General features: G+C 44.6%; 1 protein-coding gene across 1 annotated transcript; it reads left to right on the forward strand.

Annotated features, from left to right (window-relative positions):
- Positions 1–280: 280 nt before the first annotated feature.
- On the forward strand, positions 281–5,211 carry LOC144175621 (uncharacterized). Its single transcript, XM_077704675.1, has 5 exons — positions 281–383; positions 1,709–1,908; positions 2,835–2,912; positions 3,545–3,933; positions 5,158–5,211. The coding sequence occupies exons 1-5, from the start codon at positions 283–285 to the stop codon at positions 5,209–5,211; spliced, it is 822 nt and encodes a 273-aa protein (XP_077560801.1). The 5' UTR covers positions 281–282.
- Positions 5,212–17,633: the final 12,422 nt, after the last annotated feature.

Below are 17,633 nucleotides of genomic sequence, written 5' to 3' on the forward strand. Positions count from 1 at the left end.
CTACATACGAGCATAAATGAACGTTGCTGTCGCATTTTATATTTATTAACAGTTTACTTATTAATAACGGAGTTTTTAATATGCAAGTGAACTTAGAAGTTGCAGTTCGAGATTGCGAAAATACGAGCACCAAACGGAGTGAAAAACGGGAACCGCGCCTTTCTAATTCGCACAGCTGAAAAGGGGCGTTTCTTGTCGCGAGCACATTTATGATACGGTTTCGGGTGTTTGAAAGGCCACTTTTACCACCGTCAAGTTTCCTTCAGCGAAATAGACGCATGCATGGATTCGCGCCGTCATCACAAATCCTGCTGTGCTGAGTGGTGCCGAAATTCTGCACGCCACACCGGCATAAAATTCTTTCGGATCCCGGCAGACGAAAGGTACGATGTGCATGCTGCTAGTTTTGATTTTCTACGGTTGCGCGGCATAGCAGGATGCAGTTGGTGCAGTAGCTATGTAATTTAATTGAGCATACACGCAGGCTAGTTATTATTACTTTCCGGTTGGCTGCTTTGCGTCTTGAGTTATACCTGACATGCGCGGAAGATCATGTGGCAATTAATCCAATGACTACACTAGGTGCACACGTTGTTCGTTTCTAATTTACTGTATTTTGATTGTGTGTTTTGCATTTTGGCTCAAGTGAATTCACGGTATGCAGAAAATTATATTTGTAGCATCCTATAAATAACTAAGAAAACAGCGTGGCCTTATCCGGAATTTTTTTATTGCCTTTCCATTGCCTGCGTTGAATTTATTTTCGTAGCGTGCGTTATTCTTGTTGTTGTCGTTATTATTATTATTATTAGCATCAGCAGCATCAGCCTATTAATGTCTAAACCTAGAGGAAGGCATCTCGAGATCCATGACTCAAAGGGAGGGTCCATAGCATGTGCGGTTAGCACTATATTAATTAATTCATGACTACATAAATTACTTACACATGTGAGTTTACATGGGCGCTATTTAAATTACTGCATCTAAATTGTGTGTTTAGCGTTTTGACTTCATATGAATCCAAGGCATATAGCAGGAGTGATTGGTAGCAATTAATACTCAAACTAAGCAATTACTGCATATGTTTGTAATAATAATCATAATTATAATAATTCGAATACTTATAATTTATAAGTATTCGAATTCAATGCTTCAATTTTATGCTTTGGTTTTCAGCTTTAAGTAAAATTACAATAAATTCGCAAGGATGCAGTTACTACTATAAGCCCATAAATAATTGCAAAATGAAGGCATAACATATCCCAATAATTAATTACAGGTTTACTGCAAGGCCCGAGAAATACTTGATGATTACGCAGTGCGGGAGAGTATATATGCATGAATAATCGTTTAGAAATCCTAATGTGGCATGACTGCTCTTGCCTCAGGAAATATATAGTGGGTTAGAAGGAAAACTGGGTCGTTGCCACAGAACATTATGATCACACATAGAATTATGTATTCGCGTTTCTGAATAATAAAACCACGTTTTAATTTAAACAATCGATGTTCATGCTTCATGATTGATGTTGTCACAAGTCGTTCTTGTACGCAAAATCAAATTGAGAAATGAAGATTTGAAATATATCAAATAACGTTATTTCGAAAACAGTTTTCACTCAAAACTATTTCATGTGCCCCTGAAAATAGGAAGAAGCTAGCATCTATTATAACCGAAATACTACACATGTAAAGGTTGGTGTTCCAGATCTCGCGTTTGGCTCCAGTATGCGAGAAGGCAGGACCTGGCTCATTTACCGCCTCGTCAGATCTACAGCAGCTACCGGCTGTGCTCTGCCCATTTCACCAGCAGAGACTACGCGGACCCTGGACAGACAAGGCTTCTAAGATGTGCTGTGCCAACAGTTTCCATCTTTGGCGATGGGCAGACACACATCGAGAGCCCAGGTGAGATTACTGTAAATTGAACATACAACAGCACAAACTTTATTACCTGCAACATCTGTTTACAGAAATGTGCTTAATACACAATGTCTCCCTGCCCAAGTTATCGTGGCGCAGTATTTTGGAGATTCTCCCGCAGATTACACCAACAATACCAATGCATGGTTCATAGAGCAACCATAAATTCACCGGCATAATTTTGCTGCTAAATATAACTAGCTAGGTAAAACAATTAGCCTTAAACTTAAACTAGTACATACCTAAACACTGAAAATATGTGAACAGTGATTTTTCCCTTATACAAGGTTTATGCCTTTTTAAATGCTCTGAGCCCCATTTAAGTGGTGTAACAGTTTTTTGCATGAATGCTGTAGGTGTTAGATATGAAACTAATTATAAGTATTTAATGTGACGCCTAATACCAGCTGTATGTGTGTCACACTAAAATCTGCGCAATTTTACTCTTTTCACAGGATTCCCTCGGCCCGCGAATACCACTACGATGCCTGCTCACAGCGACGATGGCGAAGTTCAAGATGAGCTCACGTGTAAACAAATTGTTTTACTTTATGAGCTCTTTAAAAATCATCACTTAAATTGCTAATGCGTGTTTAGTAATGCAGCCTCATTTAGCACCTGCACGGTTAATTTTAAGCCTACCAGGGTCCCTGAGCGAACAAGAAGTATGAATCAGCTGACCTTAAACTAGTACAACACTAAATACTGACAATATGTGAACGGTCATTTTTCCTTTATACAACCCTTATGCCTTTTTAAATGCCATGAGCCACCTTTAAGCGGCGTGGTAGGTTTTTGCATGAATGCTCGAAATGTTATAAAAGAGATTATTTGTAATTGTTTGATGTGGCGCCTAATACCAATTTTAAGAACGTCACTCTAAAGTCTGTGATATTTTACTCTTTTCACAGGCTCTCCTCGGCCCGCAAAAAAGAGCAGGATGTCCGCTAACAGCGCCGATAAACAAGCTCAACAGACTAAGCCCTCATGTACGCAAATTATTTTACTTTTTAAGCTCTTTAAAACCATTCCACATACATTTTGTCGTACAGTTAGCGTTTTAGTGTCACGAATCATTTAACAGATCTTAACATGCACTATTATGGGAGATCGGGAAGCTCGTACATTGCTATAAGACGAGAACAAGAGCGATGAACTACTTAAAGGCTAGAGAAGACGAGCGCTTGTCTGATCCCTTTCTTGCTTGTTTGTCTACTAAACGCTACTATTTTCTTTGAAAAAAAAGTCTATCATTTCGTTATTTTTTCTTAAACATACAATTTTCAAAGCATAATCAATAATGTTGTTAAGAAATATAATGCTAATGATTACTGATGGTTAGCCGGCACTTCTTGTTTTTCGTTATGAAGATTTCTCTATTACATATGCATTAGGTGTTTATATAGGCCAATAATAAGCTTAATACCCAGCAAGGTGCTGATGCCTCAAGTTTGAATAAGGGAAGCATATAGAACTAAATATAAGCAAGTCATTACTTCTATCACAGATAATTAAAATACTTTAATTGTAGAGGCGGCTCGAAGTTTTAGTGCGTTTAAAAATCATCGTGGCATTTCGGAAAGATACAGTAGGATTGAGCTTTTATTTATAATTGTTTCAGGTTCCATGCCAGCGGGTCGGAAACACAAGACTTCTAGGTGCTCGCCCCGGACAGCAAGAAAAATCGACAACCTGCAGAAGATAAACGCAAGGCTTCGGAAGGCAATGTCAAGAACTGGCAAGAAAAAAGTTAGAAAGACTTCCAAGTCAGACGCGTTGAATGCTATCAGGCCCTACGTCAGCGAGAAATTCTTTAGATTGCTTGAGGCGCAAGTGAAAAGTAATGGTGTGAAACACAGAGGAAGGAGGTGGTCGCCCGAGCACCGCCAGTTCGCTTTAAACTTGTACTTTCGTGGTCCCAATGCGTACAGACATTTGTCTACACTGCTTGACATGACAACTGTGAGGTCGCTAAAACAGTGGTTGTCAAATATTCCAATGACTCCCGGAGTTATTCGAACCGTTATTGAAGCCCTCGAAGAAGCTACTCGGGATTGGCCTTTAACGGATCGTGCGTGTACATTAATACTTGACGAAATGTCTTTGAAGGAAAATCTTCAGTACGATGCAAGGCGTGACACTGTGATGGAATTTTCTGATAGTGGTACGCAAATAACACCGGCCGTGGCAAATTCAGCGCTCCTGATACTTGTTGCGGGCATTTCAAAAACGTGGATTCAACCTGTTGCTTACACAGTATCAAGGACCAAGGCGCCCGCAGATACTCTTCATGATTTAATCATAACGTTAATTAAGCAGCTGCAAGGAATCCAGTTGTTTGTGAAGGCGCTCATCTGTGACCAGGGTGGGAGCAACATCACCGTGGCAAATAAGCTAGGTGTGACGTCTGAAAAGCCATTTTTTGTGCTTGAAGGCGGTAAGATTTATTTCTTACATGACACGCCACACTTACTCAAATGCACAAGGAATATTCTTCGCGCACCTCACAAGCTCCATGTCGGGCAAGAAATTGTTGATTGGGCTTTCATTACGCAACTATACGAAAGCTCGCATCCTCTCAAACTAAAATTGGCAAAGAAACTAACCGACAACCACACTTCCCGGAAGCCTTTCAATAACATGAAAGTTAAATACGCCAGCCAGGTGATGAGCAAATCGGTCTCAGCGGCCATTGACGTGTTCATTGCTCTTGGCGAGTTACCGGCACTCGCTAAACCCACAGCTGATTTTCTCGAGAAGATCGATAAGTTGTTCGACTGTCTCAACTGCTCTTCTGTGAAAAAAAATGGTGACAAGTTGCGTTATGCAATTTTGGAAGGGTCCGAATACCTAGCCTTTTTGCGGGAGTGCCTGTCATGGGTTGAAAGCTGGAAATTTGAAGGGTCTCGGCAACACACACAGTTGAAGCATGGAAGGTCACCATAAAGGCTATCCTTCTCCTCGGGGACGACCTCTTTCAAGATTTTGATTTTCGTGTTCGGTTGACTCGCTGGTTACAGCAGGACCCCCTGGAGAATCTTTTCGGGTTGGTTAGGTTAAAGCATGGCTGCAATGACAATCCAAATGTGCTTCAGTTCACATCAGGTCTGAAACACATTTCTGTTGGCAAACTGGTTGCGCTTTTTTCCGAAGGAAACTGTGATCAGGATCGCAGCACTGTGTTGGCACAAATTTCAGAGCGACCTCTTTCACTTGGTACTACTTTTGGTGCAGCATCAACAGTTTATATCCTTCCTCATGAGGAACAGCCAGCTAGCCATGATATAGTGGAAGATAGCGTTCTCTACTATGTTGGGGGATATATTGTGCGGCAATTTTTGTTGAAGAGGCCTCCGCACTGTGTGTGCAGCGCCCTTTTGAAGAATGTCGATCGCCAGCTTAGTGCCTCACACCAATATTTTGCAATGTTGAAGGCAAATAAGATATCCCCAGATTTATTTGGAAATATTACAGTGCCTTCTGACGATTGCTTTGAAGACCTTAAAGTCATGGAAGCTTGCTTTTTGGAGCATATTGGTGGTGTGGCGCACCTGCCTAACGTTAATCGAGTCTTGGCAAGCATTTTGCACGGTTATGTGAAAAGGCAGGAATTCTGCCCTGAAGAGTGCAAGGAAGCCTTTGTGCACCTTTTTGCGAGGATTCGCCTGTTGTGGCACATTCGTTTTGGTAATATTTCCTTGGCAAAACAACGCAGCAGGAAATCTGCTGCTGCACGGAAGATGCGGAAATTTTTGTAATTGTTAGTATTTCGTTTGTATAATGTGTCACTATTTTTGCCTCGGAAGAGGGCATGTATGTGTGTACAAATTATTTGCTTGTATTTAGTTTTATCCTTAAACAATGCAGCTATGTCCCACTGAAGAATGCATAAACCCTGCGTGGTATTTTCTCAGGTCACCTTGTAGTGGCTTCAATATATTGTATAGTCTTGCTTAAGTTTTTATAAAAAAATTGCTGCGCAATAGAAAATGTGTCAATGTCCAAATCAGGTACCTTAGGATTCTTCTATCCACTTCCTAGAGCTCTTTTACGTCTTAAGTGTGCGGGTATACCTCAATGTCTTGTCCCACTCACGGGATGATTTTATATCGTGAGGGTCATTTCAGATAAGATCGAACAAAGCATGGCTGGTCGACCCCTTCAATTCGCTTGAAATTTTTTTACCTCATTCCCGCATGTATGTAATGTGCGGATTCACAAATATTTTCGGCGGAAAAAATTTTGGCCGACTGAAAAAAAATTTGGAACCCACCCACGTGGACCCCGGCCGCTACCTGCCCATGCGCCGCGGCCAAATTAAGCGACGTCTAGCAAAAAATATACTAATTAGGCGGGAATGGTAATTTTTATGCTTAATCTACGCCTGGTGTACATTTCGCGCCCAAAATATCGTTGGCTAGAAGAACATATATTTTTTGTAATAAATTTCCAAATCTTGCTCAGAGCGCATTTTGTTGTGTACTTTGCGTTCCAGTATTATCGTAAGTAATGGAGCTAGAGCGTTGAAATTTGAGTGAGGGCTGCTCCTGGCAAGCACAAATAAGGGCTGTAAATATCGCGTCTGTGCACACTACGGTTAAAAATTAAATGGCGCACAATTTTGAAGAAAAAACTAGAACACTCCGAGTTCAGAGGCTTATTAAAAAAAAACCCTTCTTCGATTTTGCTGAAATTCTCCCCAGATGTGTACCTGCGAATGTACTTCAATGATCATTAAAAACATGTTGCATCATTTTGTTCCTGACGCGCCTACAGCGCGAGAAAAAAGCCTGGTCGGCCAGGTCTTCACAAGATCCTGAGACACGAAACAGTGAGAGCAACTTCCAGTGAATGTGCAGACGTTTGATAATTTTTTTGTACTAAAGGCAAACTGTTACTTATTGATAGTATTACAGAGAATTCAGAAGCAAAACTGAAATTTTTATGTGAATTTTGGAATGAAAATAAACAATCTGCGCACCGCTAAACGTGTACTCTTCCAAGAAAAAACAGAGAAACTCCAGATTCACGCGCATTTAAAAAAAAACGCTTCTTCGAGTTTTATGAAGCATTCCACAGATATTTTCCTCTAAACGTACTTGTGTGAGCCCTAGAAATATCGTGCGTCGTTCTAAGCATAGCGCGGATACAGTCATGCGGTGGCGAAACCGCTGCAATGTATGGTGGTAAAACGCGCAATTTGAAGGTTTTCGGGTCTATTTTTATAGCTTCCTCTAGATTTCCCCAACCGCGGTCACTCTTTGTCTTACATTATCAACGCTCTTTTTTTGTGCGCACTGCTGCCGTGATGCGCTGTATTTGGTTCATAAGATCACCTATTTGACAAGGTGCACGCAGTCTTGTTTTTTAACTCGCCTGGACGTAACTTTCGTTCGCCTGAAATCAAAGGTTCAACGGAAGCCCGTCCGGTCGGCAGCACACATGGCAAGTATTAAAAACGGACATCGGCCACACACGACCCCGGCGCGGGTAACGTCTCCAGGTAGCACGCCCCTCTTCGGTCCTTCTCCGGACACACTGGTTCAATTACCGAATTAGCGACCAAACAGGAAGGCAAACGCCCTTGAGCCCGGTGGGGTCCGGGACGACACATGTGGGATCTTCATTTTTTTGTTTGAGTCGAGTGTTTTTTGGGCTTTTTCAACCGTATGCGGCGGCGGGGACTTGGCTGACAGAAAGAGCGAAAGAGGGGACTGGAAGAAAAGGGGCTGCATGCGTTCGAACGGTTACAAGTTTTCAGTTCTGTCACATTGGGAGAGTGCCTTGCGCTACCTCCCCACTATTTGACTACGGTCGCATTTTAATCTTCATTTCATGACTTTTTATTATTCCTTTTAAGTATTCTGATTTTATTATTCTTTTTGTATATATTTAGCTTGTTCCTCAGTCTCTTTTGTCATAGTTTTGTGGTTGCAAGCGATGACATCTGCCATGACTCTGCGCATGCCTGCATGGCTTTAGCAAAAATCAGGCTGTGGGTAGACGACAATCTGCCACTGTACTCCAAGGTGACTTATGTGAGTGACGGAGCTGCCAGTCACTTTAAAAACAGGCACCAGCTTCATGAGTTTCATTGCGTTTCACCAGCTTCATGAAACGCAATGGATATTATCCGCAACAGGGCACGGAAAGAATGCCTGCGACGGAGTTGGGGGAATCGTCAAACACCAGGCGACACTTTACAACCTAAGAGAACCACTAAGAAATGCGATTCAGACGGCAAAAGACATGGTAACTGTGTTGTCTGAGAAGATCAAGGGCGTTCACTTCATATACCTCGAGGGGAACGAAGTTTCCAGCTATCGCGAAACAAAAAAGGAGGAATGGCGAACAGTGCGTGCCTTTCCCGGCATACAGTCCTGGCACGTGTGGCGTTTAAGGAAGTCATCAGAAGCAGATATATGCAAACTATGTGCAGCGCGGACTGTTTGTGCCCCTTTGAGGAAACTGTGAACATTGATGCAGCAAGCAACGTGTAAATAAACAGCTAGTAGCTGCACGGTATTAATGGGGTGCCGATGGAACGCTGCCACTTCAAACGTTGACTTCGTTAATGTTTCTTGGCTATTCTATTCTCCTTATCTCAGAATATATTCTGCCCTTTCTACAAAATAAATATGGGAAATCTGCAGAAAGTCACAATCGTCGTTTTATGCCTCAGCTCCTTGTGACGAGCATGCTTGACAAGGCTCTTTTGCTTGTCAGTGATCAAAATGATGCGAGTTTTTTTTAATGGCTCACGCAATTAAAGTAGGAGGAAAATATCCGTGGAAAGCTTCATAAAACTCGAAGAAGGGTTTTTTTTAAAATGCGCGTGAATCTGGAGTTCCTCCGTTTTTTCTTCGAAGAGTACACGTTTAGCGGTGCGCAGATTGTTTATTTTCGTTCCAAAATTCACATAAAAATTTCAGTTTTGCTTCTGAATTCTCTGTAATACTATCAATAAGTAACAGTTTGCCTTTGGTACAAAAAAATTATCAACCGTCTGCACATTCACTGGAAGTTGCTCTCACTGTTTCGTGTCTCAGGATCTTGTGAAGACCTGGCCGACCAGGCTTTTTTCTCGCGCTGTAGGCGCGTCAGGAACAAAATGATGCAACATGTTTTTAATGATCATTGAAGTACATTCACAGGTTAACATCTGGGGAGAATTTCAGCAAAATCGAAGAAGTGGTTTTTTTAATAAGCCTCTGAACTCGGAGTGTTTTAGTTTTTTCTTCACAATTGTGCGCCATTTACTTTTTAACCGTAGTGTGCACAGACACGATATTTACGGCCCATATTTGTGCTTGCCAGGAGCAGCCCTCACTCAAATTTTAACACTCTAGCTCCATTACTTACGATAATACTGGCCCGCAAAGTACACTACAAAATGCGCTCTGAGCAAGATTTGGAAATTTATTACAAAAAATTTATGTTCTTCTAGCCAACGATATTTTTGGCACGAAATGTACACCAGGCGTAGATTAAGCATAAAAATTACCATTCCCGCCTGATTAGTATATTTTTTGCTAGACGTCGCTACATTTGGCCGTGGCGCATGGGCAGGTAGCGGCCGGGGTCCACGCGGGTGGGTTCCAAATTTTTTTTCAGTCGGCCAAAATTTTTTCCGCCGAAAATATTTGTGAATCCGCACATTACATACATGCGGGAATGAGGTAAAAAAATTTCAAGCGAATTGAAGAGGTCGACCAGCCATGCTTCGTTCGACCTTATCTGAAATGACCCCGGAGTATGCTGTGAACTTGTGTATAGGTTTCGCTGTTTTTCTTTTGTAAAAAGCCTTCGTAAATAATATATATGCACTAGATTGATACCTAGTTATTAGCATGCCGGCATGTGGCGTACCCTTTTGCATGCGACTAAAATCGTAAAATATTTATGTTGTGTTTTTACTGTACGATGGTACGTTTCGGCAATAAAACATTTACAAAAAATCTGCTCTTTGTTCTTCTCTAGTGTGTGTGTGTACAAGTACAGAAAAAGAAAGTCGTGCTTACAATAAGGGGTGCAAAAATAAGTGGATTGCAAAAGTTTATTAATCACAACGCAACAATTTCTCTTTTGATCATGTGGCGAGTTGTGCAACCGGAAGGAGGTCGCGCGTTCGCACATTCAATATCTTCCACTCGCTCAGTTTACCTTGCATGTGTATCCCAATTGAATTTGGCGCTGAATCGTTCCCCCCCCCACCCCCCGCTCGGCTTCTCAGTCCTCATAAAGATGGCGTTTCGCAGTGCGTGTCTGCGGCGCGCCGCCATGTTTTTAGTACCACCCCCAAACACCAGGGGTTCATCCGGCGCTGCGAGCGGATATCGCGTCCCATGCATGGTATAGGAAGTTTCACTCCCCTGCTACTACTTCGAAATCCCCAGCCTGGCTCTTGGCGACGCCCAGCGCGGGGCGGTGTGTTTTTCTCAGTGTTCTGCTCTTCCAGTGAATTAGGTTTGCAACGTCGCTTGAGGGTACACTGCGCAAGCGCGATCCTATTAAGCAAAGGAGTTCACTGTAGGAACGTAACGCGCCCTGCTCCCAACCATTAATATGGCCAGAGTCCTTCAATGCCTTGAAGGACTCTGAAAAGCATTGAAGGACTCTGATATGGCTTTCGCTTACGGCTTGGTTGACTGTGGACGGCGAACGCTGACCAGAAATCGTCCCAATTCAGCGTGTCAACAGCGTGTGGGAGAATTGGTGAGTGCGCTTTAGACGTTGAAGTTCTGTCATTTGTCATCGACTCTGTTTTCACGGTGTATGAAGAGGGTGTCCGATATTTGAGTAAAACTCCATGCAAACAGGAATAATTGCTGTGTTTTGCGTTTGAATAAATTTGAACTTTTTTGTGCTACAATGGCGTCCGCGGGTCCTTGTTTTCTTCTTTCAAGCCGTCCATGGTTCTCCTGGCAGCCTTTCGTCGTCTTCATCTAGATGCTTTTAGATGCAAAGCATCTCTTGCTCGGGGCTATGTCCAGCATCCGTCCGGGTTCCACAGCTTTCCCCATACACTATATAAAAAAGAAATAGTTAGCGGCGCCCGGTTTCGATCCCACGACTCTCTGGCCGCAATGGGAGGTACGCGGCACTCTTCCTACCACGCTACAAAACTTTGTTTTCTTTATTACGTGGGAGAATACGCTCAGACGTTGCAGTACGATGAATACAAGCAAACAAAAGAATACACTGAAGTTATGAGAAGCACATATACATCAAAATTCAGTCATACACACACAATCGTTCAAAAAAGGGAACCAGTCAGGTGGTTGGTCAAGCGAACTATACACAATATGGACAAACGCCACAGTTTCTCGGAAATGTGACTTAGTTGATCTTGGTGGCTCAGCATGCCTAACACATAAGCGGCATCGCCACAGACTGTACAAACCAATCAACACAAACATGTCATAAGGCGGCTCATCAGGATAGTCGAATGGCAAAAATCGGATAGAGAAAGGCGTAATATCCATGTCTTTATTGAGCGTTCACTGTAAAATATCCATAAAAAACAGCATCTCTAAACCGAGACAGGAGCAAGTGCTACGTACGCGCCTTATGTCCTTGACTCATTCAAACTACTTCAAAAAGCTACTGATACAACGAAGGAACGCGAAGCTGAACGTCAATATAAACAACGAACTGAAATCTTTAGAGGAGGATTTTAGCGTCTCTTGCTCGAGGGGATGTCCCGCGTCCGCGCCCCGTTCGCAGCGCTTCTGATGATGATTGTGGCAGGTTTCCCCTAGGGACTGGCCAACCAAAGAATCCATCACGAGATAGCTTCGCGTTGAACCACCGTCGTCATCTTCCCGTAGGGGAACCGCTGAAGACGAAGAAGGAGAAGAAGACAAAGCTGCGACGAGGAGGGCGTGTACATTGCTCTCACCCCGTCCGCAGCGCTTCTGATGATTTTGGCAGGATGCCTCAAGAGATTGCCCAACCAAAGAATCCATCACGAGATAGCTTCGCGTTCAACCACCGTCGTCATCTTCCCGTAGGGGAACCGCTGAAGAAGAAGGAGAAGAAGACAAAGCTACGAAGACGAGGGCGTGTACGTTGGTCTCAGCCTGTGCACCAACGTCAACAACCTTCACCTCACCAACGCTGACGGAGACTACCGATTCTACCACAGAAACGACAACATCGACAAGAACATGATGGACGAGTTTCGGCGCCTCGAGCACCGCCGCCTACTCACCGTAACACAACAGTATTTGCGTGCCGGACATGGAATCCCCTCTGGCGCTACTAAACACCAGATCACTCAACATAACGGTAACACGCCAGCTGCGCGATAAACGCGCATGCGCATCTCCTCTCTCATCTCCTCCTCTCGACTCCATCTGCTCTATATAATAAACCCGGTCCGCGCACCGCTTCCTCAGTCTGCTTCCGTTGAGACATGCTGCACCGGCCGATGAGCTGAATGGACGCCAACAATTCGGCTTTGCATCACCACATATTTCCCTTCGGGGAGATGGTGTAATTTTTTTAGATGAAACAAATGTAGAAGAGGCCTCCCGTGGGAAACTCGTGTCGTCTTTGCCGCGCTTACTGGCTCGGACAAGAGTGAATCCCAGTTCTGGCCAAACACCCCAGTGACTTTGGCACCATTGGCTCACGGTGGCCTGGAGATTTCATTTTTGTTTGTCACTGTTAGCGGGCATCAAATGACAACTTTATGGCTACGACGCTACGCCATAGACAAAGTCGACGCCATAGGTGGGTGTGGTTTCAATCACTTTGCAGCGCCCACAAATCGGCCGTGTGTGTTTGATTAACATTGGGAGAAAACTCAGGAATGGTTTTTATGCCCCAGTTAAACTCGTGGCTCTCGTGGTGGCCTGTGCTTCGCCGTGGTTTATTGTTCATGGTCGCTGTAGCAGACATATTTCTACCCCTACAGGTCTTTTAAGTGGAAGATGAATTTGAGCTTGTTTTCAGCTCAACAAAAGTACTGTGCATTTGCTGTGCGATCGAACCCCGAACATTGTCTGTGCGATCAAACCTGGCAATCGAACCCCGTTTGCGACGGCTTCAAGGCGGCTTTCGCTCGGTGTCCGTCGAGGAACAAGTGTTGTGTGCGCTGCGGTTTTGCGCGACGGGCAGCTTCCGCGGAATCGTTAGTAGCGACCGCACCATCGACCGCCACCAGTAGACAGTCAGCCGGTGTATGAGCGATATGATCACTGGAGACGTAATTCCCTGACCTCGCGTTTCTTTTTGGTGGTTCGCCGGACATGGCTTCCGCAGGGTCTACCGCGCATCTTTCTGTCGGCAGCCGGAGTATGCTTTTCAGTTATCGTCAGCTCGAAAAACAATTTCTAATAAGGTGTTGCATGACCATGCGTTTCAAGTATCGTTAGCGCGGCCGAGGCGTTGCGCGTCAGACATTTTTTTCTGAAAGCATAACTGGCAGGGTAGCTCATACGTATATACATATACAATTAATGGCACCTATATATTACCATGGGCGATATCTACACCTTTCAACGGGTTGTGTTCAGCAATACTGTCGTATCGCAGGACTCAGAGCAACCCGCCGCAGTGTCTCAGGGGCTAAGGCGTTGCGCTGCTGAGCACGAGGTTGCGGGTTCGATTGAGGCCGCGGCGGCCGCTTTTCTGATGGAGGCCCAAAGCAAAAACGCTCGTGTATAAGAGATTTCGGCGCACATTAAAGATCCCCAGGTGATCAAAATTATTCGGGAGCCCTCCACTACGGCGCGCCTCATCGTCTGCGTTGCGTCGGCGCGTTAAACCCTACAATCAATCAATCAATCAATCAATCAATCAATCAATCAATCAATCAATCAATCAATCAATCAATCAATCAATCAATCAATCAATCAATCAATCAATCAATCAATCAATCAATCAATCAATCAGTCAGTCAGTCAGTCAAGGGATCAGAGCATGTAAAGCGAGTAAAGGGGAGAGTTGAGAATTAAGTACCCAGGTTACGCCAGAGGGAGGGTAAACGGAAGTGGGAAGGGCGCGAAGAAAGAGAGGGGAATGAGGGGATTGGACTGAGTAAAAAATTTGCTTCAATCCACGGTGTGAAGTTGGTTAGACGGCGAAGCTGTAAACGACAATCACAACAACTACCCCTGCCGCGTCACTTAAATTCACACACGTCACTTTACTAAGAGTAAAACCGGAAACTCTCACAGCCGTTACCGGGTATTCTCCGGGGCGGCGTCCCGAACGCCGCAGCGTCAGCAGAAATAAAACAGAGGAGCGCCTTTAGAAGCGTTAGGAAGAGGGCGGTACGCGCGGCTGTGGCGTCATCTCTCCCCCTGCTCCTCCTCACTTTTGTCTCATGAGTCGCCTCCAAAAAGTGCCCTCCCCCTACCACGACGCTCAATACAAACCACCGTGGACGTCCCCGTCTCTACGTGTGGGCGTAGCTTAGTCGGCAAGACGACGGGCTCTCGCTCCGATTCTTCATGAGGGCCCAGGCGCGATCCCTGGTGGTGCCAGTAGTTTGTGTAGCCTGGGTGTAGCCAGTAGCCAATAGTAGCCTGGGTATTTTCTGCTGACGCATACACGAAAATTCCCTTGGCTGGTTATAGATAAACAGCTTTGCAGTAAAAAGAAATCCGCCGTAGACAGCTTCGTCGAACACGAGCGGTGAAGAGCAAAAGGAAATAAAACAAAAAAATCCTAAGAAGTGTTCTCGTTGTTTCTATTCCTTACTTCGAAGCACACGCCCATTTGGGGAATTAGCACGCAATTGGGCTTTGACGGGCTAAAATTCATCACACTGTGAATTTGAAATGTAAAAATTGCAGAGTAGTGCGTGCCGTCTGGCACCTGAAGGTTATGACACGGGAGTAGGATAGGTTCACACCAGCCTCGCAGAACCCTGATTCAAAGGAAGCTGTGGCGGATGCCACTTTGCTTGCTGACGTAGTTCATTAAGGAATAAAGCAGAAGAAACTGACTCAAACACAGTACAGAAGAAAAGAAGCCAGTCCAGGTAATCGCGCCAAAAGACAAAGAAATGAAAGCGAGGAAAAAGACGCAAGTACAATGTATCAGTAAACACGTTTTTTTAAGTTATCTTCAGCCAACCGACTCAAAAGCCATATCGGGATCTATGGACGTAAAACAACGGCGAGTCACGCATTTCGGTTTGCAGAGACGGGAAATGACGTCATTGTTTAAAGTTATTACGGCAATTGCAGCAACAGTCTGAAGCCGTCGTGAGTAAGTATCGCCAAGCGTTTGCCTTCAAAGCACGTAAGCAGACTTAAATGCCCCAGGGAACTTTTGTATGAGAAGACGGCGAAGGGTTTAGATAACGTAACACCAAGCAGAAATTATTTTTAATATGGCGCGTTTCAATCAGCCGGTTTCATTTTTTTTACCAGTCGGCCTTAGTCCCATGATTGCATTGTCTGCAACGGACGGCAGAAATGGACAGAAACTGCTTCTTATACCGAAAAATGTCTAACAAAAAGCTCAATAAAAGTATAAAAGAACTTTGTAGTGAAGTACAGACCAATAAAAAAGCGCAGTAAAGTAACGTAGTTGCATTCGCTTGCCCCCAGGAGCCACCAGTGCAGCAGTGGAACGAGAGAACGCACTGAAAAATGAGCTATGCACTAGCCGCGCCTTCTTGGATCCCGCTGCCCTGGACCGGTTACGTCACCTTAATAATCAGTAAATAGCATGACTCGCATTCTTAAAACGCTTGAACTCCGCCTCTAAATATTATCATCATGTTAAGTGGGCGTCGCTAGAGCTTCCGCGTTCCGCTAAATCTCTGGCCTTCAAGAATAGCACACCTAATCGGGTGACGTGTATGCGTTTTATAGTGAGTAAAGCCAGCCGTCATCTGAGCGTTCTATGGGGGTTATATCACAGCATAAACGTACCTAAAGCATGCAAAATCACCCGAACAGAAATGAATAACAGCCAAAACGGACTTACAATGATTAAAAACCACGGCGTTGAAAAATTTTCCACAGAAATAGCCGAAGCCGACCTAAAAGGGGCAGACCCACAAAAACGTACAAGAAGCAGTAGCTCAAACTCACCAAAAGGCATCAAAAATACCAGAAATCCTATTTATAAGTCATAAAGATGTCATAAATAGATTATATGCGTGTTCATATGTTCATATTCAAATACGGCAAACCCTTGAAAATAAAAAAACCGGTAACGGGATTTGAACCCGGGTTAGCAGCTTCGGGTTGCAGGAGCGGAGCTGCTACACTACGAGAGCAAGCGGTACTGAGCGGTTAAATTGAGGGCCACAAGCACGTGGACATAGCTTCAAACATGCCCCTAGATGGCGCCATGCGTCGTTTGGCTGTGCTGTCTCGGAAACGCCTATACGCAATCGGGTGTTCGTTTAATGTCCTTCGGTGTGTGACAGCGTAGCTTCGTTCGACGGTGTCTGACAATCGTCTGGCTGGACCCGGCATGCTTCAGCTGCATCGTGAAAAGAATTTAAAAGGAGAGGCAAAGAGCGTTCACAGATATAACCACTTTGGCATGTGCGCGCTTGTAGAAGCCATGTGATTATATTTTCAATGAGTGACTGCGAGGAAGGGTCTGCTTAAAGGGACACTGAAGTGATTTGTAAACAATGCGGGATTACGAGCGCAAACTGTAGTCCGGAGTCCCTGGGCCCTGTTTCGAACACTCTGTGCGCGTTTACGCGAATTTATTTAGTAGAAAAATCAATTAAAAAATGCTGTCCTCCTCTCTTTACGCTCGCCCATTTTCTGTGGCGTTTTCGTGTGACGTCAGCAGAAGAGGAGCTGACAATTGGCTGCGCTACTGCACGGCTCGCCGACCTTTCCGCGACCGAGTCAGTCGGCCCACCGTTTAGTCCGCCGGCCGCCGACGGGTCGTCGCAATTCGTTCGATCAGTTGAAACTAAGCCACAACACGTTTGGGAATGGAAGAATGCGCCTTTGTTTACTTCGTTAGTTTGTACACTATATCTAGCTCCAAGTCAAGGTCGCTTCACACAAGCGCTGCACAAGCGCACATGCGACGCTTCGCTGACTGGTACGCCAGTAGGAAAATATAAGGCCTCTTGAAGGGGGAGAAGAGTGAGCGAAGTCAATATAGGTACTAAGGAAATAAAATCAACTGATATTTTTACCGTACAGCGTAAAACTAGGGTGCGGGAAGCACTTTTTTGCGCTGGGCGAACAAGCAGAGAGGTCAGGAGCACGACTACGCATCTGCGAACGCTTTCCCGTCTACGAAATGCAATTGCTAGACGTGAGCTATTGTGGAAACTCGGGGGACGCTTACTGCACGAGCGCAATACAACAAATAGTCACCTAAGCTGCTTGAAATACTAAAACTAAATAAAAGTGTAAACTGGTTATACATTATATACCTGATATTTTCCATTGCCGCCAGCAGCCCTCTGTGGCCTAGTCGTCTGGTGCGCTAGGTATGGCACCGCGAGTGTTTTGCCAGTCACAAGTTGGAATCGCCGCGGGTACATGCTTTTTTTTTTCTATGAGTTAACTTTTTCGTTTTTCGCCGATGTTTTCTATACTGAGTTCACCTTTTTTTGGGCCGCAACGTTCATTGCTCCACGAACTCTACAGAACTCGCGCAGGCTGGCACTGCCGCGCTAGCGAGTTCTCGTTGGCGTGCTGTTGCCATAAGCACCGACTGCTTGTGGGCAGTGGGCACAGGCCAGAATCAACAGACCCTTGGCC

The sequence above is a fragment of the Haemaphysalis longicornis genome, unplaced genomic scaffold (assembly GCF_048455015.1).
Source record: "Haemaphysalis longicornis isolate Haplotype H1 unplaced genomic scaffold, Haemaphysalis longicornis Haplotype H1 scaffold_3, whole genome shotgun sequence".
Classification (NCBI taxonomy): Eukaryota; Metazoa; Arthropoda; class Arachnida; order Ixodida; family Ixodidae; genus Haemaphysalis; species Haemaphysalis longicornis.

Bases quoted from the DNA above. Each gene is read 5' to 3' on its own strand.
- LOC144175621 (XM_077704675.1), top strand. From the start codon at position 283: ATGGATTCGCGCCGTCATCACAAATCCTGCTGTGCTGAGTGGTGCCGA. The intron at 384-1,708 runs GTACGATGTGCA...TTGGTGTTCCAG, and splicing joins CGGATCCCGGCAGACGAAAG to ATCTCGCGTTTGGCTCCAGT. The intron at 2,913-3,544 runs GTACGCAAATTA...TAATTGTTTCAG, and splicing joins TCAACAGACTAAGCCCTCAT to GTTCCATGCCAGCGGGTCGG.